A 27,416-nucleotide genomic window follows, 5' to 3' on the forward strand; every position below is an offset into this window, starting at 1 on the left:
AACCTAAACTGTTTCTAACTCCAAACATATGAGAAAAGTCCTAAACCCCCTTAAAAACAACTTCAACTGAATTCCAAACATGTTCTCGTCTACACTCAGAGTGAAGGTTGTAAACATCTTTCATTCACTGTAGATGTCTCCTTTATAAGCTTTTAAACAGCAAGCTTATATTTGGCCTTCCCGGTCTTGTTTAATAAAAACAGCACCTGCCAGTTATCTGACCACTAATTCTAGTCTAGCATTTGCTGTCTGCTACAAACCTCAAATCTCAGACCACATTTTAAACCCCGCTCACCAGAGCCCTGTGGTACTCACAAAAAAATTGTGTGCCACTGATAACTGAAATAAAACCTGTGGGACAAGGGTGAAACTTCACACATAGTCAAACCCAAATTTTTTCAGACACCTTCAACATTTCTCACATTATCACAGTTTATTTGCTATAGTGTAGAAAATAGTAATAAAATATGAAAAAAACTCTGTGTCAGAAAAAAATCATCTTGATAAAGTCAGATAACTTTGATAGAAAGCTATGTAATAAATTACGTTGAATAGCTGTCAGCTGTTAAATTTAAGTACACAATTAGATAATACCAATTTAGGTCAACCAATTAACAAGCAATGCTTAATTTTGTTCAGTCTGTGGTGTAAAGAGGTCACATTAGCAATTAAAGAAAAAACACTCAAACAAAACATGGTCAGGTCAAAGTTTCTGAATAATTTCTGGTCCCAAAATTTTATCAGTTTTACTGGTAGTCCACTGTTTGAAATTTTTGGGGGGTATAATATATCACAGTTTAATTTATTTTGCTATCCTCTCTTACATAAATGAACTATAGAGTCCTATAGTTCAAAAATTATATCTGGTGTCTGAATAATTTTTAGTTTGACTGTACTAGAATAGCTATTAGTAATAGCTATTAAATAAAATTGATAGTGGAAATAATAATAATAATAAATACAAAAAAAAATGATATTATTGATTGGTTGGGTCTTTGGATCTCAGAAGTGATTTCACTTAATGTAGTGAAAAATGAATTTCTGTGGAGGGAAAACACACAGACACTCATTTACATACACTGCAAGAATTATTTCCATTAAGCACAACAGGATTTCTTAACAGCAAGTGAGCAATTAAATGTTGCTGTCATCATTAAACTTCATAAAGTGTATGCACGCATATCAATCAAATGGAGAACAACAGAGAAAGAGAGCAACTTTGTTTTAAAACATCATTGCAACAATGCATAGCAAACAATATAGTCAAACTGAACACTTGAATTGGCAAGACCATGCAATGAAATATAAAAAGTAGCTTAGTTTACAGCCCTAAACTAGAATGACCAGGAATGCAAATTAATTAAGGTAAATCCCGCATTTCTGGGATGCCTTGAAAGTAGATGTCTATAATTCCCTGCAATTTTTGGACCTAGGAGGTTTAGAAACTAGGCTGCTGTCCACACCGGGCTTCATGCCTAGCTAGCTGTCCATCAGCTTTACCAGACAGACCATGCTGGCTGACCAGCTTCACCATCTATATTTTTCTGGTGGCAATGCACCGGACCAGAATTGTAATTCATACTGCTATGATCAGGGCAAATCCAGAAAATTTCCGTCTGCCTGAGGAACACAAGCATTTCTTTCTACCATCTGTTTGGCCACAGTTTTCTGCTGTGTGTATTTGTGTGTGTGTCAGAAACTACTGACCTTGTTGGCGTGCACTCTGCAGTCATTGATAAAGACGCTGGCTGTTCCTTTTGTGGACCAGTGCAGTTTTGACAGGCCTGGCTGGATTTTCCTATCCAAGAAGCGAATTCTCTCAGAAAAGAGCCCCAGCTCATCTGCATTTAGAGCCTTAATGATTCTAATTGAGAGTGAGCACAAACATACACGGGTAAGTTCAACTGTTGTTGTTCGCGTTTTCATTTTAGGTCTTACAGGCATTAACAAGTTTCTTTCACAGCGTTTTTTGAAAACAAGCAAGACCATTTTAAAAGCATAACAGAACAAGAGGGTGGTAAAAATGGATTAACAAGTCTTAGTGGATGTGCTTTGCCATTTGGGGCAAGTGGCCTGTTTAGCTTGTGTTGGGTTTAAGTGTTTGTTTCCAGCTGGCATGTGTAGAATGCATTAAATGTGGTAACAATACTGACAGAGATGACTCACTCTGTCCCTCTGAGAGTCACAATGAGTCCTCCAGTCTGAAGAGCGTGCGCGTGTGTGTGTGTGTGTACGCGCTTATGTGAGCGAGGAGGAGGTTATTATTCACTACAGAATGAGGGACATAAGTGTGAATTGTTTTGTTCAGTCAAAGTGTGTATGTGTGTGCGTGTGCATTTAATTCAAGTGCTTTTCTCCAGATTGGATGTGCTAAAGTCTTGAATGGAGATGTGTATATTGAGGCAGATGGAATGTAAATACTCAGTTTGTACTGAAGTGTAAGTGCGTGAAGGCCGAAGAGGTGAAGAGTAATAGCAATGTATATTAAAGATGTTGAAGTTATCAAACAAGTACGGCATTTAAATATGTATGTAACAGGCAAGTATGCATTTGTGTGTGAAAGTGCACTTGTTTTTCTGCACAATGAAAAGCAAATTACAGCACATTTCCTTAGAAATATATATTTCATCAGGTCAGTTCTCAATATAAAATGTAAAAAGTTAATACAGGCATGTGACATAAAAATCAAAATGTAAAAGAGTGTCTGTAAGGCATAGATAATTGCTTTTAAAACAGTGAAATAAGGTGCTTAATCATCAGAGAATGTTGCATATGGTCAAATGCAGAAGGTCAAACTAATTTCTATGAGCTTTAATGATTTTATGAAGTTTGCAAATACAATTTTAAAGGGATGGTTCAATCAAAAATTTTAATTCTGTCATTAATTACTCACCCTTATGTCGTTCCAAACCCGTAAGACCACAAATTAAGATATTTTTGATGAAATCCAAGAGCTTTCTGATCCTGTATAGACAGCAACACAACTATCACGTTCATGCGTTGCGTATGCGTTGTGAATGTGCGTCAAAGACTGACACAGAAGAGAAGAAATTGTTGAATAGTTGTTATTTTTGTTTACTTTGCGCTCAAAGGGTATTCTCGTTGCTTCATTAAATTAAGGTTGAACAACTGATGTCACATAGATTATTTTTAATAATGTCCTTACTACATTTCTGGGCCTTGAGCGCAGAGATGGGCACTGGAGTTAGTGACTCGGACTCGAGTCTCATTTTTATAGATTTCAGACTTGACTCAGACTCGACCTGAAATGACTCCAGACTTGACTAGTCGCAAGGAAAAGGACATTTTAAAATTCTTTTATCCTTAAATACTTGAATGGTGGACCGCATCCCAGCATCCATCAAGACCACGAGCCATAACAGCAGCACCATTTTAAGTGAGCAGCGCGTCAAAACAGTGGAGCAGATCACATAACAAGCGCTTAGTGCTGTTTATGGCAAATATCGTTCAGCACTATATACTCTAGTATTTTTATCTAAAGCCAAACACGCTTTATTCAAGCCCTTTCAGCTCTGTGCGCTTTCTCTCTCTGGACGCGTGTCGGCGCCAAGTTTAAGAGCTGCAGATGAAGCGGTTATTTTAACAACAACAGAAAGTCTTTTACTAAACACAGCAGAAAACAAACAATGCTACAAATCTAGTTATTTTTCTTACTATCTATTTATTTATTAATAACCTATGACTCTGAATGTTCAAACCAGATGTGACAAGACGTTTCTGATCTACATTTAGCATTATTATTCTGTAGGCTAAGAACATTTGAAAAGAATCATGTAATTATAATTATAAAATTCTTGTTAGATGGCTAGGATAGAACTTAAACTTTTGCTGGTTATCTTTCTTTTCTGCTCAAGATGAGAATGTTTTGATTATTGTAGACATTTTTAATAAGGAAAAAAAGCAGATCACAGATCATACATTTTTTTCTATAACCTATAAAACAGCTTTGTAAATAGAAAGATTTCAACACATAAAGATTCTGAATGGGATTTTTTAAAGCGAGCCATTAAATTACTTGAGACTTGACTCAGACTCGTGACCAAAGACTTCAGACTTGACTCTGACTCCAGGTTAAAGACTTCAGACTTGACTCGGACTCCAGGTTAAAGACTTCAGACTTGACTCGGACTCCAGGTTAAAGACTTCAGACTTGACTCGGACTCCAAGTTAAAGACTTGTGAACATCTCCGCTTGAACTAATACTACGTTATTTAAACTCCTATTTACTCCTATTTAAAAGTCCAAACAGTCAGCAAGTGACAGGTGCTTGGAAACGCTTTTGTACTCATTTATTGACAAGTCTGCTGCGGGACGGCCAACTCAATGCGCTGCTTCTCTGCTGCTCACTGCACAAAACAGATGCTAATAGAGGCGATACTGTGGTGGGAGAGCCAGACCTCACGCTCGTGGGGCAGTACTGGCGACATCTTCCAACTGAACCATAGCTAAGTTTTATCCCAAAAAGTCGCTAGGTTTGTCAGTATGTACCTTTTATGGAAAAAAAGACGCTAAAAGGGTCTGAAAGTTGCTAATTATAGTGCTAAAGTCGCGCTTGTGTGTGTGAGACGCTGGAGCTAATGGGGGTGGTGCATATTTGTGGCAGTCAAAGTGGATATTGTGGTGGGACGCCACAAATAAATCAGTATATGGGAAACCCTGGAAGATGAATGAAGGTCTTACGGGTTTGGAACGACATGAGGTTGAGTAATTCATGACAGAATAATCATTTTTAGGTAAACTATCCCTTCAAAAAAAAAAATCAGATTGTGTTATCTTCTAGCAATGAACACAAAGTATATTACAATTATTCTTAAATAACATGTATGGGAAGTCCTGACCAATTTTTCTGCATGTGTGTGAGAGAGAAAGTCAGCCATACTGACCTGTTATAGTCTCTAACAACTAGGAGGACATTTTCTCTCAGGTTGTGGAGTTCCTCTCTGCGCTGATACACCTCTGTGGCATAGTGAGGGATCTCGAAGAGCAGTCGGTCCCAGTAATGAATCTCATTAAACATCTTCAACAGGTTCCTGAATACATAAACACAGTTATACATTCAAAAAGTCTGTGTATTTGTGCTCACACTAGAATATTCAACATCTCCAGTAATGGTCATGTATTATGAGTGCAAAGCATGAAAGATTTAATATGAGCACAACCACAAATATCTTTAATTATTTGAAAGGGTTTGAATGGGTTGCTTAAGGACTATAATTAACAGCATTCAAAACATATTCAACTTCAAGTCTAGCAGAATATTCAATGTAGTGTAGGATTTAATCCATTGCGGTCAATTGGATTAATATTATTATTTAATAATATTTATTTCCCTCAGCAGAAAAAGTGGGAAGTGTATGTTTTATGATATTTCTATACTGTCATCTTCATTAAAGCTAAAAAGGGAAGGATTTTCTGATAAAAAATTTATGAAAGCACTGCAGTGCACAGAATCATATGCCATAAAACCATAGACAAAAACATATCTGGTCAGTAACATACGCACGTCAAATTATACTGACAATCACAGTGTGCACAGATTTACTAGAGGGCCTGTATGCACGTGTTTGTGTAATCACGTACTTGTTAAAGTTGATGTCCAGCAGGCCTGTCTTCCCTTTACAACGAATCATGAGTGGCTGGTTGAGACTGCTGAGACACTCTCTGTTCAGACTCTGACTCCAGTCTGTGAAGATCCTCCTCACCTTTTCATCCGAAGTCTGACACAGCTTAGCATAACTCACATTTACTTCCTCTGTACTGCTGACGTGTGGCAAGAAATGAGCGCGCCGGAGAACCTAGACAACACATGTGCAAAAAGCACATATAAACAGATGGAAAGAGCTCAGAGAGAGCGCAGAGCCTCCTGTGAACACACATCTCATCACTTACAAACAAACAACGTCTTGAAATCTTAGCGACTCACACATGCAAGGTCACAAACAATCAAAACAGCCGTCAGAGCACAGCTAAGCTAAACAATCCAAGGGTAAACAAAAAAAAATGAAGGATAAACTGTGCTCATGTTAAGGATGTCTCAGGCTATGCAGTAACTATGTAAACATTCTACAATGTCTAATCAGACCATCATTAAGCTCTGGTTTCTGTCTCGCTTTTGTTTTTCTGTGGGCCTTTTTGGGATCAGTTGTGGGGAAATGAAACATAATCATATCTGTGTCCAATTAAAGCTTATGTCTGCTCTTAATTGCCTTCTTAAAGAAAGCGGAAAATGAATTTAAACACAATGGAGAAGGTAATGTGCTTTGTAAGCAAACTAATGAAAGAGAGAAAGATGAGAAGTGAAAATAAGAGAAAACAAGAGAGCGAAAAACAGAGAGGAAGGTTGAGTGAAATAGAAAGTGACAAAAAGAACCAGAGAGCGAGTATGTGGCGGCACAGCTGGCTTTAATAGCATTAGGGGCTGTGTGGCTAGATCCTGGCTGGGCTCCAGGGCCTCTGCTGGGGCCCCTCGCTGGCCTCTGACACAAGGCTCCGAGCTCAACCCAGAGAAGAGCTCATCAGTGGAGTTAAGCTATCCTGTGACACCTTCCAAATTTACCCTGATGGAGGTTTTTCGTTTAGATTCATTTGTCCATAAAACCCAATAGAGAAAAAAAGGGTACGGCCTAGTGCATGCTGGGACTGGACTGATTAGACACCTTGTGGTCTCCTAACACACATCCAGTTGGTACATCTTTCAGGCAGCTGTGATGTTTTGATTTGACTGTGGCATTTTCACACGAGAGCTTTTGGTGTGAACAAAGTCAAGTCTGTTTGATGTTAGTATGTTTGACATTTTTATTATGAAAGGGAAACCTTTCTGTTTCTGATTCAGCAATTCCATTTATTTGGTGTCTTTGAGGAAATACAAAATAATTCAATCTAACTACTGTACATTCAACCGTCTAGCCTATTATACTGCTCTTGCCAAACCTTAAGTGCTTGGTTTATTTTAAGTCGAATACAAACAAAAGTAAGTCTGAGATTTAGTTTGAAGTAGTTTATAAAAAAGAATCAGCTCATGAGACTCATTTGTTAGTGAATCTTACTAATCAGTCTTAACTACTAACTGAAATAAAAAATAGTTTAAAATGAAGTACTAAAATGACTAAAACTGAAATATAAATGAATGAGATATACAGTTAAAGTCAAACGTTTACATACACCTTGCAGATTCTGCAAAATGTTAATTATTTTACCAAAATAAGAGGGATCATACATAATGCATGTTATTTTTTATTTAGCACTGACCTGAATAAGATATTTCACATTAAAGATGTTTACATATAGTCCACAAGAGAAAATAATAGTTGGGATTTATAAAAATGACCCTGTTCAAAAGTTTACATAAGCTTATTTCTTAATACTGTGTTGTTACCTGGATGATCCACAGCTGTTTTTTTTTGTTTGTTTAGTGATAGTTGCTCATGAGTGTCTTGTTTGCCCTGAATACTTAAACTGCCACTGTTCTTCAGAAAAATCCTTTAGGTCCCATACATTTTTCAGCATTTTTTGTGTATTTGAACCCTTTCTAACAATGACTGTATGATTTTGAGATCCATCTTTTCACACTGAGGACAACTGAGGGACTCATATGCAACTATTACAGAAGATTCAAATGCTCACTGATGCTTCTAAAGGAAACACAATGCATTAAGAGCCGGGGGTGAAAACTTTTGAAGAAAAGAAGATGTGTACATTATTCTTATTTTGCCTAAATATCACTTTTTTTTATTTAGTATTGCCCTTCAGAAGCTACAGAAGATACTTACATGTTTCCCAGAAGACAAAATAAGTTTAATTTACTCTGATCTTCAATTTAAAAAGTTTTCTTAATGTGAAATCAGGGTGAAAAGATGGATCTTAAAATCATTGAATGGGATCATTTTAAAAATTCAACTATTATTTTCTCTTGTGGACTATATGTCAACATCTTTTATGTGAAATGTCTTATACAGGTCAGTGCTAAATAAAAAAACACATACAAAATATATGCGTTTTGTATGATCCCTCTTATTTTAGTCAATTAATTAAAATTTTGCAGATTCTGCAAGGCGTATGTAATTTTTTGTCAAAATTTCATTAAAATCATTGTGCACTGGTATTTCATTTGATAAAAAAAACAAAAAAAAAAACACAACCACTTCTGAATCAAAATAAGTTCTTGATTCCAAACCCTGATCTTATCGTTTCTTTTACTCTTTACACCTTCCTAACCACCTAACTCTCACACAGAATCTCACCTCCATGGGTCTTTCTATCCGTGATCGGAGAGCTCGGGTCCAATGCGCCTCTCCTGCGTGTCGAGGCATCTGAGCAGGAGTGAGAGATGACAGCCTGCACATCACCAAATTGATATCACCCAGCTCAGCACTGAGCAGAGTGTATACATCCACTGTCTTTCTGTCAATGGTCCGTTTGATAGCCTGAGAAAGGTATAAAAGAGAAACACTCAGGAAATGTATTAAATTGTGGTACAATTACTGTAATACACAGCCTTTTTTAGCTTAGAACCTAACAAATTACAGCTGTGATCATCATGTTAACTAGTTGTCTTTATACTATTTTGCCAATGCCTTCTTTTCTAAATTATTTTTTATATTATATAACATTTTATATTTTAGCTTGTTTCATTTTCAATGGCATTGGCACCTTTTTGTTTTTGACTTTTTATTATGCATTTTAATGCTTTAGCTATAACGCATAAAAATCAGTCTAGCCAAAGCTGCACTTTGAAATTTGAAATTGAAACGCTGAATGACAGAATGAAAGGCAGAACGAGAAAAAAAAACTGACTTGAGGGAAAGGCAAAAGCCAGGAGAGATGAAGGTGATTAACGAGGTAAACACATCTTAATGACAACAACTGAAGAGACAAGTGACACAGGTGAGAGAGCAGTGGGCTCATATGTGTGCGTGAGGTCCTGCTGCTGACCTCCTGAGTAAATGAGAGTGAAAAGGAAGTGACATCAGAAGTCTGTGTGTGGTCTGTTCTGCCGGAGTCATTTGTATTCACTGTATTTGCTAAGAAGAGTAGCAGTCTGACAGTGTGCAAGGTTTTAAAGGAGGTGATAAAGTGTGTGAGAATTGAAGGCTAAGTGTGTGTGAGAAAGACCTCTCGTCCAGACAGGTGCTGAAACACGTCAAGCAGCTGTACTCCTTGCTCCACACAGTTCACAGTCTCGAAGGTCGATGTGATCAAATTCTGCATCATCACCTCCAGATCTTTCACTTTAGCACGGAACCTAAAAACACACACAGACACGGATAAACAAGAGCCACAAAACAACAAAGAAATGGGCAGAGCTGTACATAATGTTCCAAACACAAATCAGTGCCCTCTATTCAAAGGCAGAGTCCAGCACACACACACACTCTCAGCCACAAATGGAGGCTGGTATCGATTTGGGTGCTCTCAATATGCTGAGACACTATGAAACACCTGCCCCAGACACAAGCACAGCTGTTTGTCTTGGCAACAACATCCTAACCCTATGACCCGCCTCGGCCCCAATCCATCATGGCCATCAGATGCACACTCTCGCTCACGCACTGCTCCCTTTCCCAAGGTCCGTCAGTGCCTGGGGCGGGGGTACGAGGGGATAATGGTCTCTGGAGGCTGATGGGCAGCCCAGGTTCCGTCACACAGACGGTCATGATGGTATTCAGATAAGCAGCCAAACTGCCTGCTGTCACAAACATTTGTGAATGACAATAGGGGCACGCTGGGCTCAGACGCAAAGGCAAAGTGATCTGCTTCCCGTTGCACATACATTAAGGCAGAATATTCATGGAAAATATCTATATGATCCGAATATGCGGGTCATTATATGCATATTTATGAAGATATGCTAATACGAGATGTATGGAAATTCCCAAAAGGCCAGTAGGCCAATAAGCAGCCGAGAATGACAAACATCTATAAATATACATGAGAACCAGAAGGACTGACTGCCTCATAGACATGCTGGCAAAAAGACAGACACACAATTTGACGCATTTTGCGTGTCACTACACAACAAAACTAGATCGCTCTCATTATATTCAATGGAGCCGTCTACAATGCAAGAGCCAGATGTGGCAAAACAAGCTTATTTTTCCAAACCCATATGAAAATCCATTTTATACAGTTGAGGTCAAAAGTTTACATCCTCCTTTCAGAATATGCAAAATGTTAAATATTTCACCAAAATAAGAGATGTTTACATATAGTCCACAAGAGAAGATAATAGTTGAATTTATAAAAATGACCCCGTTCAAAAGTTTACATCCCCTTGATTCTTAATACCATGTTCTTACCTAAATGATCCACAGCTGTGTTTTTTTTTGTTTAGTGATAGTTGTTCATGAGTCCCTTGTTTGTCCTGAACAGTTAAACTGCCTGCTGTTCATTAGAAAAATCCTTCAGGTCCCACTAATTCTTTGGTTTTCCAGCATTTTTGTGTATTCGAACCCTTTTCAACAATGACTGTATGATTTTGATCCTTCTTTTCACATTGAGGACAACTGAGGCACTCATATGCAACTTTTACGGAAGGTTCAAACACTCACCGATGCTCCAGAAGGAAAAAACATGCATTAAGAGCTGAGGGTCAAACCTTTTTGAATTTGAAGATCAGGGTAAATTGAACTTTTTTTGTCTTCTGGGAAACATGTAACACATTGTTTAAAAGGGGTGCAAATACACAAAAATGGTGGAAGAATTTGTGGGACCTGAAGGATTTTTCTGAAGAACAGCAGGCAGTTTGACTGCTCAGGACAAACAAGGGACTCATAAACAACTAACAATCACTAAACAAAAAAAACACACAGCTGTGGATCATTCATTTAAGAACACTGTATTAAGAATTAAAGGGGATGTAAACTTTTGAACAAGGTCATTTTTAAAAATTCAACTATTATTTTCTCTTGTGGACTATATGTAAACATCTTTTATGTGAAATATCTTATTCAATAAACAATAACATGCATTTTGTATGATCCCTTTTATTTTGGTTAAAATAATTAACATTTTGCAGATTCTGAAAGGGGGATGTAAACTTTTGACCTAAACTCTTTATTTTATTATAATCATACAATAATCTTTTTTTTTTTTTTTTTAAGGAGGTAAGAAACCTTTACTCAGAAAGGACACATTAAATTATTCAGAAGTGACAGTGAAGACTAGAAATAAATGCTGTCCTTTTTAAATTTATTAAAGAATCCTGAAAAAATATGTATCAAGGTTCCCCGAAAGTATTATACATTACAACTGTTTTCAACATTGCTATGTTAATAATACATGTTACTTGAGCATCAAATCAGCGTATTAGAATGATTTCTGAAGATTAAAGACTGAAGTAAAGGCTGTTGAAAATGTATCACAGGAATGAATTACATTTTTTCAAAATATATTTAAAAGGAAAAGGGTTGTTTTAAATTTTGTAATAATATTTCACAATTTCAAATAAATGCAGCATTAGTGAGCACAAAAGACTTCTTTCAGACTTTTGAATGGTAATGTATTTAATATTACTTAAATGAGTATTTTTATTTATATATTAAATTATTATATTATGAAATTATTTGCTACTCTAAAAATTGCTCATGCAGGATTTATTTTTATACCAATGGCTCATTTGTTAAAATGTAAGTAGGCTTTTATTATTAATGGAACGCATTTAATCTTAATGAAGTCTAACCTAAAGCTCACAGCTGACTTGTCTCTGGTTAGCACATTCAGAGGTGAAGCAGAGCTTCCAGCAAATGCAACACACTGGTCACTTCCAGTTTAGACATTGTGTTGGCCATATGGACAGATTGTAGCTCCTCTAACAATCAAAGCCAGCTATTTCACAGTACCTCTCTTTTTCTCTGTGCCCTGATCAATTTACAAACACACTGCACCTGCTGTAGTCCTCATGCCAAGAGGGATTTCTGACATCCAGGATGTCCTTAACAGAGCGCAGGACCTGCAGGCTGTTGTCAAAGGTTGCCTCTATGTACAGCAGTCTCTGAGTGACCTCTGACCCCTGACGTCCTGCAAAGCATGGCAACTGCACTCGCTCACCCTCTTCCCAGCGAGCAAAATGCTGCTGACACTCACACACCTGAAAGAAAGAGAATGCATTTGTATTTGTGAATGTATTTTTTATTGATTAAAAATGTAAAACTGACATTCAATAAATTAAAATAGAATATATATTCAATATACATTTTTTTAAAATAAAAAGTCCAACAAAAGCATTTATTCCAAGAAAAAAAAGAAACAAACTAGCTCATAAAATTCAGTTTGACCTCCTACAGTTGATATACAACAATTTCTGAAGGCTAAGCATCTCTCATTGAACATTTGTCGAAAGAAAAAAATGGGTTTCCAGCCCTATTCATGGAAAGTGCCAATAGTATGAGGAACTAGTAGGAACACACAGCAAAAAATGTGCATGAATAAATATAAAAATGACAAGTGATATAGAAAACACATCTCAGCAAGGACAGGAGTCCTGGGAAATACGAGAAATGAAAGCAATAAAGACACAGGGATGTGAATTATTGAGAAATCTGAGAGGATATTCTCCGGATGTGTTCTTCAGAAAATTCTGTATGCGTTTGAAAAGTGTACAGTTTGTGAGTGTGTTTGTTTTGTAGTGTTTGCCCACCTCTATTAGATTTTTGCATCTCTGCACAAAGGAATCCACCTGAGCAAATATGGTCACCTGGTCAAGCGACCAACCTTGAGATGAGTATCTAAAAAGACAGAAGGAAAAAAAAATGGGTTTAAGAAAAACAGAAAGGGCGAAGTTCATTCATCTTCATCCTCATTTTTGTTTCTACAGAGCAGGGCCGTAAGGGAAAGCAGAGAAAAATGGAGAAGTCAGCTGTGTCACTACTCCCTAGCTAAAGGTTTTCACATTTCACACAGCGAACGAGCAAAACAAAACAACGGCGGTGGCTGGCTGCCATCCAGAGCAGCAAGGGATCAGGTCAGAAATGATCTGTCATAGGCATAATTGCATCCGCCAAAGTTCCATATCAGCCGGCCTGGCGTTCCTCAGATTGCTTTTCACACCTCATTCTTCTACTGATGGAAAGGTAATCCTCACCGCCGCTCACAGACAAACACCTTTAGTGGGGCAGAGAGGAAGCCAGGGTCACAGGGAGGGGAAAAGAGAGGGAGCGCAAAAGAGATATATAGGAAAAGACTGAGACTTCAGCAGGACGACTCTGTTACCGGATAGGCGTGATAGTACATGTAAATTGAGTGATTTAGCCAAAGGCAGAGACCAAATCCATGGCCTTGTTCTGAGGGATTTCTATCCTGGAGCTAGGAACTCTGTCAGACTGGTCCTCATATCAAACCAGACCCCTTAACTGGCCGTTTCCTCACAGTTCAAAGCTGATGTCAAGATACAATCAGACACTGATCATTTGGAATGATCCGCTTGCTATTTTTAGCGTTTAATAGCGTTTTGCTATTTCTTTCATATTTGCATGTGTAGGGTAATAACAGGCCACCAGGAATGTCTCCACGCATAAAACACAAATTTCCTTTCATCTTTCATACTACTTTGATTTATGCAAAGAAAAAATTGTAATATTTATTATTAAAGAGAAAAATAACCGTCGCCTTGCACGGAGATCATAGTTGTCAGAGCGGAGGATGAGAGCTTAAATTGAAATGCGGCTCGAGCTTTAATGACGAGATTCAAAAACACATTGAATTGACGGTGAGCCGCGCACCAGCAATCAGTTCTCCTGAATCATTTACAGGCTTCGTCTTTTAAATCCTTAATCACCAGTTAGCCCATGTTATTTCGGAAGGAACGGAGCTGCGCCAGGCTGCTCAGTTCACTGCGAAACACTTAATATCGCCATGAATTGTGGTCAGTTTGACAGCTATGCCCTTTAACCACGGGGATAAACAGCCAATATGAATGTTTTGGCATGTGAAAAAGCGTAAATCCGTCCAAATTGGTGTCTAATTAAAGAGGAGCTTATACGGGGAGTAATAATGCTCCAGTAAACGGCTGTCATGCAAAAGAAAGGAAGGAAGAGGGTTGGGGGAGGACAACTTTTGTATAACTAAAAGAGGGATTGGGAGAAAGAAAAATAGACAAAAAGAGACGAACACGACTGTTTTGGGGGAAAAAAGAGAGAGGGTGGTAAGTGATTATGAGAGAGACATGATCCAGTGGTGTAGGTCTCGGAGAAGGTCGTCATTGGGCCTAAAGTGATGAATGCACTGTCTAAACATACAGGAGGACACAGAGGTGAATGTCAGACATAGGCAGTAACACAGATTACAGACGATATGCTATCTTTATGTTTATTCTCTTACACGCTCTCTGGCTCCAGGGCCACATCCCTTTAAACGAGTTACTGCATACCATGAACCATGATAAAACACTATTACAACATCCAGCAAGGTTACAGATGTTGATTTAAACAGAGTATGAGAGAGTGTGAGAAGTTAAGTGCTTACGGAAAAGTGAAACGCAAACAACTGACTGCATTTTCACCTAAACAGACAAAATATTAATTAAAATTAGACAGGTCTCTTCTATTATTGGTCCTAACTAGACAAAACAGTAGGGATATGGGAGATGACTGTACGCGGGGCAATTTAAATTAAATTGAATAAGAGTCTCTTTCAGTCTGAGGAATAAAAAAAGACTGACTTGGGAGTTACATAAAATATTTTTGGATGTCCAATATTTTTCTACTTCTGTCTGAATTTTTTATGCCTATGAATTCAAAGTAACATCCATTTTATTTTTAGGTTGTTAGGTTAAAAGTGAACATGAATAAAAATATTCTCACTGGTAGCTGTCATACAAGATTTCATCATAGCTGTGATGTCAGTGGAAATTTTAACATTATGAAACGCTACAAAATCAAAAGTGTATGACGAAATTGAGAATTCGATCTGCAAAAGGAAATGTGTGTGTGTGTGTGTGTGTGTGTGTGTGTGTGTGTGTGTGTGTGTGTGTGTGTGTGCGTGTGTGTGTGTGTGTGTGTGTGTGTGTGTGTGTGTGTGTGTACCTGGTATTCATCACGTTGTGGGGACCAAATGTCCCCACAAGGATAGGAATACCAGTAGATTTTGACCTTGTGGGGACATTTCTCAGGTCCCCATGAGGAAACAGGCTTATAAATCATACACAATGAGTTTTTTTTTGATGAAGTAAAAGTGTGCACAATCTCCTGTGAGGGCTAGGTTTAGGTGTAGGGTAGGTGTAGGGCGATAGAAAGTACGGTTTGTACAGTATAAAAACCATTACGCCTATGGAATGTCCCCATAAAACATGTAAACCCAACATGTGTGTGTGTGTGTGTGTGTGTGTGTGTGTGTGTGTGTGTGTGTGTGTGTGTGTGTGTGTGTGTGTGTGTGTGTGTGTGTGTGTGTGTGTGTGTGTGTAATTATTTGACCAAAATATCAGGGATCATACAAAATGCATGTTATTTTTTATTTAGTACTAACCTGAATAAATATTTCACATAAAAGATGTTTACATATAGTCAACAAGACAAAATAATAGTTGAATTTATAAAAATTACCCTGTTCAAAAGTTTACATACACTTGATTCTTAATACTGTTGTTGCCTGAAATGATCCACAGCTGTTTTTTTTTTGTTTAGTGATAGTTGTTCATGAGTCCCTTGTTTGTCCTGAACAGTTAAAATACCTGCTGTTCTTCTTTCAGCATTTTTGTGTATTTAAACCCTTTCCAACAATGACTGTATGATTTTGAGATCCGTCTTTTGACACAGAGGACAACTGAGGGACTCATATGCAACTATTACAGAAGGATCAAACGCTCACTGATGCTTGAGAGGGAAACACAATGCATTAAGAGCCAGGAGTGTAAACTTTTGTACATTTTTGTTATTTAGTACTGTCCTTCTAAAGCTACAGAAGATACTTACATGTTTCCCAGGAGACAAAATAAGTTAAATTTACCCTGATCTTTTAATTAAAAAAGTTTTCACTCCCGGCTCTTAATGCCTCAGCTGTCCTCAGCATGAAAAGGTGGATCTTAAAATCATACAGTCATTGTTGGAAAGGGTTCAAATACACAAAAATGCTGAAAAACCAAAGAATTAATTTTTTTCTGAAGAACAGCAGGCAGTTAAACTGTTAAGGACAAACAAGGGAGTCATGAACAACTAACAGGTAACAACACAGTATTAAGAATGAAGTTTATGTAAACTTTTGAACATGGGTAATTTATTATAAATTCGAATGCAAATGTCTTTTGTGTGAAATATCTTATTCAGGTCAGTACTAAAGAAATAACCTGCATTTTGTATGATCCCTCTTATTTTGGTAAAATAATTTACATTTTGCAGTTTTTGCAAGATTGACTTCCATCGTTTGTAGATAGATAGATAGATAGATAGATAGATAGATAGATAGATAGATAGATAGATAGATAGATAGATAGATAGATAGATAGATAGATAGATAGATAGATAGATAGATAGATAGATAGATAGATAGATAGATAGATATAGATAGATATAGATAGATATTATATATACACACAAACACACTCATGGACCAGCAAAGACACTTCTGTTCTGAGTGTTTAAACTCACGTACACAAACGCAATCTGCATATCTTTCTTTCAAACCTCAACTCCCTGAGCAGTCAGTGGCAGTTGTGGTACAATGGCAATGTTTCCAACCATGACAGATATTTTATGAGGTCATCTGAGTTTCAGAAGGTCTAAAAGGATTTAAGCTCAATCATTATACAGAAGAATAACCAGGCTGACCACAAGGGTTACGATTGATATGGGGACAGGCTGCCCTACTCCTTACTGAGCAACCTTTAAAGGCACTGTCTGGAAAATCTGACATGATTGACTTGTAATTCAATAAACCTAAAGAAAAAGAATTTAAAAAAGAGGGAATGAAAGGAAAAGAAAGTGGAGGAGAGAAAGAGCACTTGAATAAAAGCATAAAAAATGAAATGATTTTTATTGATTTTATTACTCTTTCATTCACTTAATTCAAGTTTTCAGTTTTGATTCAACTTTGTCTCATCTTTGCTTCTATATTATGAAGTACATCCAAAAAATGTAGGGTAGGGACTCATTATTTAAAAAGCCAGGATTGCATCTCAAACACAGCCTTTGATGTTTGATTACTGATCTTAGTATCTTGGCAAATCTGAGCACACAGTTGTGATATTGTTGAGATCTCTTCTGAAATTTAGAAACGTAACATTACTTCATGAGGAAAGACTCCATTTGCTTTCCATTAAATCTCATTATTGCCTAGGAACATCAATTGAGATACAGAGATCTCATTTGTGATTTTTCTTTCACATGAGATTGAAAGTGAAAAAAGAGGAGAAGAGAGTGTTCAAAGCAAAAAAAAAAAAAAAAAAAGATTGAATGATAAAGTGAGTGAAAAAACAAAAAAAGAGAGGCCACCAGGAGGACAGAGGATAAAGGGCATGCTGCAGCTAACACCACATTAATCATGTCACAACACACACATATATAAACATACACATGCACCATGAGGTTGAGCAAAGCAGCTTAAGTGATTCCTACTTATACATATGATGCCAGTAAAATAGCTCTGGAGAAAAACACAGGTGACCTTTGATTCCTGGCTGTCCAGACTGATAGAGTTGACAGCCAGCTTTGATCAATCATTTCTCTGAAAGTATCTGACGTGATGTGAGCTGCAAAAGTGCCAGTGACACTTGCTAATTTTCTCCTCCTCCAGTCTGAGCAAAGAACAGCACAATGATGGTAAAATACTATGACGCTAAGTGCATTTGCTTGCTGTTTATTACTAACAAATTGCTACACAGCTATGAGTGTGACATCTTTACCCAGAGACAAAGACATCAACCCAGAGCTGAACTCTAAAGACATTTGCGAGTGTGTGCGTGATGGTCTTCCTCCTCGAACCGAAAATAGAAAAAGGTCTTTCTTTGCTTAACACCAAACCTCAAGCATCTGGATCCAAGCTTTAACATTGGCCATTTATAATGCTGTCTGCTTTACACAGGGCATTCACTCTCGCACTCAATACATCGTAAAGCAGCGACAATCAAATCCTACCTCGGAGGCCTGCCGTGCCTTAAGTTTTTAGTTGCAGCGCTGTATTGAATTTACTAGTGCAGCAATCGATTCACTTCAAGTGCTGCCGTCGGCCCAGGCCGCAGGAGTGCAGGCTATTATTGCTGCAGCTGGCAGGCCATTAATGGTACTGCAACAACAAATGCCTCATAATAACAATACTAGCATGCTCTTCTGTAACGATTCTATTCACAAGTTCTCAGATGTATATCATATTCTCAATGCTCTAGTGAAATCAGTAAACACAGTATTCTTTACTGAAGAAAAAAAAATACAGATCTTATCTCTGAGGTGGAATTTTTTCTCTTAAATATCAATATACTAAATAACAAACCTGAGTATACTACTTTGACAAATACCTCCATCAAATCTGGTGCAATTGAAGCTGCATTTAAACTGCATTTTGGAAGTTCAAACTCCAAAAATTCCTGAAATGTTTTCCTCAAAAAACATAATTTCTTTAGGAATAAAGAAATAAAGACATGAACATCTTGGATGACAAGGGGTGAGTAAATTATCTGTACATTTTTGTTCTAGAAGTGAACTAATCCTTTAACATTATTTACTGCATCTAAAGTAGGAATCACTGTACAGTGTAACACTGTATTCCTTGTGCTGTCTGAAGACTGGCTGTATTTTGGAGGATGAGGTCAGCTACTTAAGAGAAGAATTGGAAATCTCAGGATCTGCGGGGCAAAACAAACTCTCTGCTTCTATCACAACAAATGGAGCCAACAGTCATAAACAACCAGCAGGCCCACAACACTAAAAATATAATACAATCCGAAAAACCACGGGGTTGGGGTGAAAGCGAGAGACCTTAGGGTGTAACCCACTAAGAACATTGTGCTGTGTTTGGTTGACCGCACATTATTTTCCATGAAATACCTCTGGAGCCCCTTGCTGTTTTTAAAAGCCACAACTGAATGGCTGTATCCTGTAGAGAAGACTTGCTTAGGAAATAAATGATTCTTCTCTACAGAGTATCCCTCCCACTGAATCTGTTACATTCAGCTTCAACAATACAGCATTTGCTACACTGTTAACATCTTTCAAAATCACAGCCACTTTGAGTTATGCCATAGTTTACAGCGGAATGCTACGAAGCAGACGTCGCATTCTGCTGGGACATGATGAAACTGTATTGCAAAGTTTCACCACACCTAAAGAAGAAACGCCAACCTAAACCTAAGTGCAATAAAAAACTCTGGGAGATGACTCTGAGAGAGCTCCTTTCAAATGGATGCTGCAGTGTTCAGCCTCTGTCATTTGGCGGTAAGTTGCCATCACTTTGAAGAAGAAACTCTGTCATCGCACCGTAAAATGCTGTTCTTTTTAGCAGGAGGGCTGCAATCACGGAACAGCTTTGGCACTCTCATTTAGCAGCGGTATCATTTCCAATGCGAAAGGGAGAGAGCACGAGCGCAAGAATTGTGTGGAGAAGCTGAGATGACTGGGTGGGTTAGGCAGAGCCAGTGATGGTGGAAATGACAGGGAGAAGGGGCCATAAAGCTGAAAGACAGAGAGGAGGGCGAGCAGTAAATAATATAGGCTTAAAGCATGCTCTCTATTAGCTGCTGTATAGAGGGACCAGGCGCTGACTCTGTGTACAGCTGACTCAGACAGAAAAGGACAAACATTTAGCTGATTCTGAAACAGAATTTGGAGCGACCAAAAAGAAAAAAAAAACATGGTGAGCATAAAAGACTTAATCATAAAGCATTAATCATATTTTGTAAATATATTAATTCTGCTCGTCACTTGACTTATCGTGACTAAATTCAAGATGGCGGCGAACGGTAAATTTCCTAAAGGTATTGTCTGTATAAATCTTCTTGTAAATAAACTACCAGTGCTTTTTCAAAGTTCTCAATGTCTCGTTTTAAATGTCAGGGCCCTTGGAAGTCTACCAATGAAGTGTGGAGCTACTGTGTGCCTCGTAAATGGTGTAAAACAGTAATTTATTTACATGGCTAGTCCGATGCCCGATGCACCCTCAACGACAACCTGTTGTTAGCATCGGCTAACTAGTGCCAGATTTCGTAGTGCAGGGGACAAGCCGAGATGAGCTATGAAAGGTAAGTTCACCCTCGGTATCATGATTCATTACACTTTAGGTCAATATCACACCGGACTTCTCCTTTAAAATGAGAGATCGAAAAACAAGCTAAAATGGCATGCTTGCAATTGCGTTTTTACCTCACATTCACTTTTGATCATACTATCGGGCAGGTTTAGGTGTAGTGCAAATGGTACATTATTTTAAAACGTCACAGTGGATTAGAGTTATAGCGCCACTCAACGGACTGTGGTGGCATGTACAAAACCAACATCACATAAAACATACCATGTACGTTCATCTGTTCTGGGGGAAAAAAACGAAGCACTCTTTTAGCGCCACTCAGTGGACATTTCACATTGAACACTCTATGTTACAAAACGTACATAGCAGTACGTATTTCGTGTCTTGCGAAAAAGTTCCCACACATACATATTCATCATGAGATCAAGTTGTAATCTTCAGATTAGTAGTGGAACAGCAGTAAAACAGAAAAGCAAAGTGCTAGTTGTAACAGCAGTGGCAGTAGCAAGAATGGCAGCTGCAGTGATAATACCAGGTTTAGTAGTAGAAGTGGTAACATTAGTTGCGACGCTGATACGAAACAGTATGGCACCCAGCAGAGTGTAAGCAGAGATAAATCACTGAAGAAGCTTAATTATATTTGAAATGATACGACTCTCCATATGTCACTGCTGACCGTAGTAACTCTCAGAGTTATGGCGTGTAAAGTGGATGGGTGCTGCTGTAATACAGTGCAATCACAGTGCAGTTCTAAGTGGTGTGTTCCTGTGCTGTAGGGAACAGAGCAGAGCTCAGAGAGAGAGACAGAAATGATGATTGAGGGCTACAGTACTTGTGGTGGAGCTGGGAGGTGTGCAGGTAGAGCTCTTTCCAGGCCTGGCAGCACTGGATGCAGTCATTCAGAATCTGCTTGCTGGAGATCACGTAACCCTGGAAGATCCTGTCCAGAGAAATCTCCCGACAACACAGACGGATGATTTCATTACTAATCTGCAAGAAAAAACACATGGTATAGTAATGTACATGAAACACCCAATGATCTGTGTATGAACCTGTCTTTATGTCTGTATCTACTGCATGTCAGGATGTTCAGCTTCGTAACTCAGGATTTGCGCATGAATGTTTGATGAGAGAACCGCATTGACTGTACCAAAGCAAGCACAGACAGGTGTGTGCTGTAATGTGCTCCGCATTCAGGTGCAGATTAACCTTGAGTACAGACTTTGCTATGAATCAGACAGGATTTGCTCCCGTAAAAACCCTGGCTTTTGTGCCTGGTGTCATTCAAACCTTACGCCTTACAAAAACAGAGATCGTTGTACAGAAACGAGCAAAAAAAGAATGACGAGAAGGTAACAAAGAGGGGAGAGAGGAAGAGAGGAGAAGAAAGTGTAATTATCGCTGATGATGCATATAGTGGAGGATGTGAAACGACAGATTCCCATTCATTCTCGGCTTCATAAAGCAGATGAACCCCATAGAGCGCTGAAACAAGCATGTGTGTGAGAGAGAGAGAGAGAGAGAAAGAAAGAAAACAGAAAGAAAGAAAGTAGTACATGTGTATATCAGTGGGAAAGAATGTGTATGTGGAAGAAAGATAGAGAAAAAGTGTATGTGTATGTGTGTGTGTGTTTGTACCATGCTGCAGTAATGTGTACTACACGCTGATTACAGTGCCAGGCAAATTCTTGGTTTAATGAAGGAGGCACAAAACAAGAGGAAATTAAATTGATATGTAAATGACTCAAAATTCTCATTTAAGCAAAAGGTTAAGAGAGCCACAGAATTAAACAGCTTATGAGTTCATAATATATTTCTTTTTTTCATTCCTCTCTTTACAGAGAGAAAAAAGAACCTTCTGTAAATGAAGACAACACATGTCCTAACGCCTGCGTCTCAAGAGATTTCTAAGGCCTTGTTCAATCAGAGACGTTTCTTCCATTTCTGTCACAGCAGCTCTTGAAAATCAGCAGAGAAGCGTGTCTTAACTTTGGCGCAGGGGGAAAAAAAACGAGTCGCCGGCTTTCTTTGGGGAGCTGAGAGTAGGGTTAGGTGGACGTAGGAGGTAAGAATAGATGACAGGCGCTGAGCTTTAAGAAACCCCGGCAGATGGTGTTTCATATCAGGGAATAGACGGTGGGAAGCAGACAGCTTACAGAGCTGTGAATCTCATGTGCGAAATAACAATGAGCACATCAGTCTCGGAATGCTGGCACAATTATTACAAATTATTCTTTTGAAGGCCTTATGCATTTGAACTCTTTCTTTACCTCTCTTTTTTTCTCGTGGTATTAAACGGAAAAGCACACCGGAGTCCAAAGCCCATGGCCGCTAGCGCTGGCTGATTGGAAAATGATATTAAATCCAATGTAGGCTCTACCAGCTCGGAGAAATAGGATGGGGGAAAACAAACCAAAAACAAATAAAAGAAACGCTGAAGCCCTGAGGGAGAGACAAGGGAAGGTGGTCGTGACGCACACATACAAATCCACGCACAAATACACACATCGTGACTCAAATGCCCTCTGATTGGAAATTATTAGCTGGAAACCTCTGACTGGAAACAGAATCAAGAAAGCAAGTTCTGCTCCATGTCTTTTCTCTCTACCTCCGCTCTTTCCCTCCTTCCTCACTGCAAGCACAATAAAATGCTTGCCTGCTGAAATAATCAGGTTTCTTATGTTATTTTACATCTTAGAGAGGGAGAAACCCACTGAAAAAGAGTGCAAATACCGGGCCCATTTCACCTTCATTAAACACGGCACTGCTAACGCGCTACTACACGCAGCCAATGACAACAAAGCGCTGGGTGGACTTTACGGCCCATTTAGATGTATTTGTATATGGGTGTTGATAGAAATCACCATTGCACTCTGATTTTAGAACAGTTTCTTCAATTTATTCTAAAATGTTTCATTTCAGATTTGGTCAGGGGAAGCTGATCCCTCATCAGTCTTACAAGACCATGGGCCAAATCTGTGAACCAGGTACAAGATTCAAGTCAGTGAGCATTAATGGACCTTAGCGGGTGATTTAAACTCACAGTATGTTCATGGCACGGTGGAACTGCCATGAGAAAAATGGCAACGTTATTTCATAGAATAACAATAAAAACATAAAAATCTCCACAGAGAGGCCCTATATCAGTCACAGGAATCTTTCACTCAGGCAAATAGAAATTCAATTTTCCAGCAGAAAAAAATATGCATGTAAACTGATGAAGTCTGTTTCTAATCGCAGGAGGAGAGAACTTTCTTTCACTTCAAAAATTATTATAGCATAACCTAAGCCATTTTCATGGCACAAGCACTGACCTAAGACAATAGAACTTTTCACATTAGATAGTCTGTGTGTTTGACAAGGTAAGAACAAAGTGCACAGAGCTCACTTGACTGAACCACAGGCATTTGGCCTGGGTAAGAGTGTGTAAAGAATTACAGCATTGTGGATGAACAGGAGTATTTCTGACAGACTAAAAGGATACAACTGCCTTTTTGTTTAAGGGGTGGTGCTGCAATGCAGCAGAGCTTGTGTTAAAGAAGTAATTCACCCTACAATGAAAATTTCATGTTGTTCTAAACCTGTATAACTTTCTTTCTTCTGTGAAAGACAAATTGTTTTTGTATACAGATTGAAAGTCAACCGGGTCTGAAACAATACAGTTTCATTGACTTTCATTGCATAGATAGAAACATACTGTAAGAGATTGTATCTTTTTTGTGTTCCACAGAAAAGAGAAACTCATGCAGGTTTTGAATGACATGAAGGTGAGTAAATGATGACAGAATTTCATTTGCTGAGTGAACTTAAGTCTGAACAAAAGGGAAAAAAGATCATCTAGACTTGAACTCATGCAGCACATGCGGGTCAAAGGTGCAAATGTGACCTCAGAGAATAAAAATGGCCCTCTGGAAAACAAATGCTAATTTGATGCGGGCATTTCAGCATGTGTGCACAATCTCACCCCTCAGGAAACAATTAGACCAAATGTTTTTGTAGCAGTCCGATTTGCCTTGATGTGTTTTCAAAGAAGAGAATGAAAGAGAGGAAAAAAGAAAAATGAAACAAAAAAAAGAGAGGGAAACAAAGTGGCAGTGGTACCATGTGATTCCAGCAGAGGAAGGGTCAGAGCGTAATTACAGAAGGTTAAATGGTTTCCCTGATGCTCTCAAGGAGCCAAGGATGGAAATGAAAAGCAAGCGAAGCGATGCGAGCGGGTGGCGTAGAGACGCAAGGCCCCGCTCGTCTGATCTGAAGAACACGTGTTACATGTGCTACACGACTGCGGCTGATGGCTTATCTATGTGGCGGAGCCCAAAGCAATCCAAACTTTGATGTGTAGGAAGTAGAGGAGGGGGGGAATGTGAGATCCAGGCAGCAGGTACTACTGTAGGACTGTACAGGTCTATGTGAGTGGATTGAGGGAAAACCTTTGAGCATGAGAGCTTAGCTGATTCATACAAAATTATGCATGAAGTGATTGATCTGTGAGCCTAGACAAAGGGTTGTGCATAACAATAAAAAGGTGTAGTGGATCAATCTTCATTGTCGGAGCACTGAAAATCAATTCGCTCGATGATATAAAGAGATAATCTATCATATAATGTATCGCTTTACTCAATCATTCTGCACAGACGATTTGCATTTGTATAATGGACATACGATGCAATAATACAAATAAAGGATTACATATTATCCATAATAAAACATTTAGACATTATCATATAAGCAGTTGTATGCTCATAAACAGTAGTTCAAGAAGTTAAAGGTCCACTTTGAAACATGCAGAGTTATTCTATGTGTTGATGTAATTTCAACTGAAACAGGAAGACAGGGTGGGACATAACCAGCAGTCTGCAGGCTGCTTTAGAGAGCACTGTCTTGCAGTGTGGCCATGTCCTCATATTTACAAGCTCTTTTAGGCATGTTGTTTGGTCTTAGCTTATAAAGATAGGCACTTTATGTAGTTAATTAAGTGGTCTGTTGCGGATATGAGATATATGATTTTTACGCATTATAAAAAATAAAGCATTTGGGTGTTTTAGTGTTTTTGTGCTTGTCTATTTTTGTAGTTTTTTTCTGTGAAGATCTGGTAACACTGACACTTCACCGCAGGGCTCATGAGTGCAACTAGCACCATGTCCAAATGTGCTAAGGTTAAGACTTTAACATTATTTTCTTGCATCTCACATACAGACAAAGACACATTTCTGATGCGCATTTAAGTACGTCATTAACAACTACTTGTTCAGTTCAGTTCCGTACGCACTGCGTAGAATTTCTGTAAATGCGGTTGTCACTACCTGTACTTTTTGGGATTTAATACGGTTGTCACTCCTGTATTTTAGTGAATTATGTGTGCACAGAATGCAATAAAGGAGTAAAAGGTGAACTGACAACCAAATTTAGCTGCAGTGTGTAGGTGGACATACAGGTAGTGACAACCGCATTCACAGAAATTCTACGCAGTGTACAGAAGTGAACTAAACACCTAGTTGTTAATGACGTATTTAAACGTGTATCAGAAATGTGTCTTCGTCTGTATGTGAGATGCAAGAAAATAACAGTGAAAGAAGTCTTAACCTTAGCACATTTTGACATGGGGCTAGATGAGCTCACAAGCCCTGTGGTAAAGTGTCAGTGTTGCCAGATATTCTTCGAAAACCACTACAAACAAGGACAAGCGCAAAAAAACACTAAAACACCCAAATGCTTTATGTTTTATAACACCAAAAAAATAATACATTTCATATCCGCAACAGACCACTTTATTAACTCTATAGAGTACAGCATGCCTAAAAGCGCTTATAAATACATGGCAACACTGCAAGACAGCGCTCTCTAAAGAGGCCTCCTGAGCATAAACAAAACACAGCATGTCTATCAGAGATAGTTTAGTTAAAATCGACAGACAAAAAGAGTCTTGAGCCAAAAAATGGAAGATACCAAATGGCAAATTTTTTATTTACTCCTGCTGACTGTGACTGCTGTTGCGTACACACATGAAGCGATAATGTACAGGAGTCACTCCCACATTTAAATACAGTTGTCACTCCTGAAACTTGCAGTTTGTACATGGCCTTTGTGGTCTGTGCCGACTTGCGCATAATTCAGAATTCATGTACGCTGCAACGATTCGGTTCATTCGCCCCAACGGAATGCATATTTACTCTGTCTGAATTGTTCCTTATCCCCTTTATAGTGCACTACGTGCCATTTTTCATACAGAAAATACAAATTCTGTGAACAAGTGACTGATTTCAGCTGCAGCTACAGCATGTATTTATAGTGTAGGGGACGGGGCACTTTAGATTCTAGAGAGCATTTGATTGGACAGAAAGTTTGATGAGAAGTTGAATTGAAGGTTATGTCATTGAAATCTTTTATCCTTATTTGCGGAACTTAGAGATTGTATATCTTCTAAATGTGAATTTTGTCATTGTTTTGGAGCACACTATCTTACAGATAACCTAAAGTCTAACATATTCATACTAAAAGCCAAAAAAGTTTTGATTTCATGGGGACTTTAATTATGAGTAACTTCAGACAAAATATTGCCAGTTTCTGTTTATTTTTGAATTAGGAAAATGAGGTACCTTGCATAATAGAGTCGTGATCCTGTCACGGGTGTTGTAGTAGCTGGAGTTGACCCATATCACACGGATGAGGTTAAGGATGTGAGCGAGTTTGGGTGCAATCTCACGAGGTTTAAGCTGAGCAAGCTCCTCACATGGCTCTTTCAGAAGGGACAGGAAGGAGACATTTGACTGCGCCTGCAAAGTACTATCCTGGAGAACAAAATAAAAATCAACGTTACTTCAGTGTTGGAAAGTAGATATAGAATGATAGATATAGGATAGATGCATAGCCGGATAGATGACTGATAAATAGATGCATAGGCAGGCAGACAGACAGACAAATAGACAGATACAGTACATGCTCTTGCCAAATTTAGCACTACCTAAACCAGGTCAAATAATTGAGAACACCTTTACATTGCCCTGATTTCACTCATCTTAAGTCAGTTTGGCACAGTTAGGGTCAACTTCAGTGACATCCGAATAAGCTTAAAGGGTTTTACCCCAGTGGGACTTGTTCTTGGATCAACACCCTTTGTTGATTGCCACCATACACAATAGTGGCTGTTACGGGGCAATGATCAGGCACACAGCTGACTCAACAACGTCACTATTATAAGCAGTCATGGGTGCCCCTGAAGGTCAAATAGGCCTGAT

At 38.5% G+C, this 27,416-nt stretch overlaps 1 protein-coding gene across 1 annotated transcript in view; it reads right to left on the minus strand.

The window, feature by feature from the left end:
- LOC141332155 (dynein axonemal heavy chain 2-like) overlaps positions 1-27,416 on the minus strand; it is a 326,684-nt gene that overhangs the window by 282,895 nt on the left and 16,373 nt on the right. The window contains exons 7-15 of the mRNA XM_073837257.1: positions 26,778-26,969; positions 21,014-21,171; positions 12,656-12,743; positions 11,904-12,106; positions 9,133-9,262; positions 8,262-8,444; positions 5,602-5,816; positions 4,905-5,051; positions 1,708-1,864 (exon numbers count right to left, since the gene is read on the minus strand). Coding sequence (XP_073693358.1) covers positions 1,708-1,864; positions 4,905-5,051; positions 5,602-5,816; positions 8,262-8,444; positions 9,133-9,262; positions 11,904-12,106; positions 12,656-12,743; positions 21,014-21,171; positions 26,778-26,969 — 1,473 coding nt within the window. The remainder of the gene's footprint in view (positions 1-1,707; positions 1,865-4,904; positions 5,052-5,601; positions 5,817-8,261; positions 8,445-9,132; positions 9,263-11,903; positions 12,107-12,655; positions 12,744-21,013; positions 21,172-26,777; positions 26,970-27,416) is intronic.

This window comes from Garra rufa, chromosome 3 (assembly GCF_049309525.1).
Source record: "Garra rufa chromosome 3, GarRuf1.0, whole genome shotgun sequence".
Taxonomy (NCBI): Eukaryota; Metazoa; Chordata; class Actinopteri; order Cypriniformes; family Cyprinidae; genus Garra; species Garra rufa.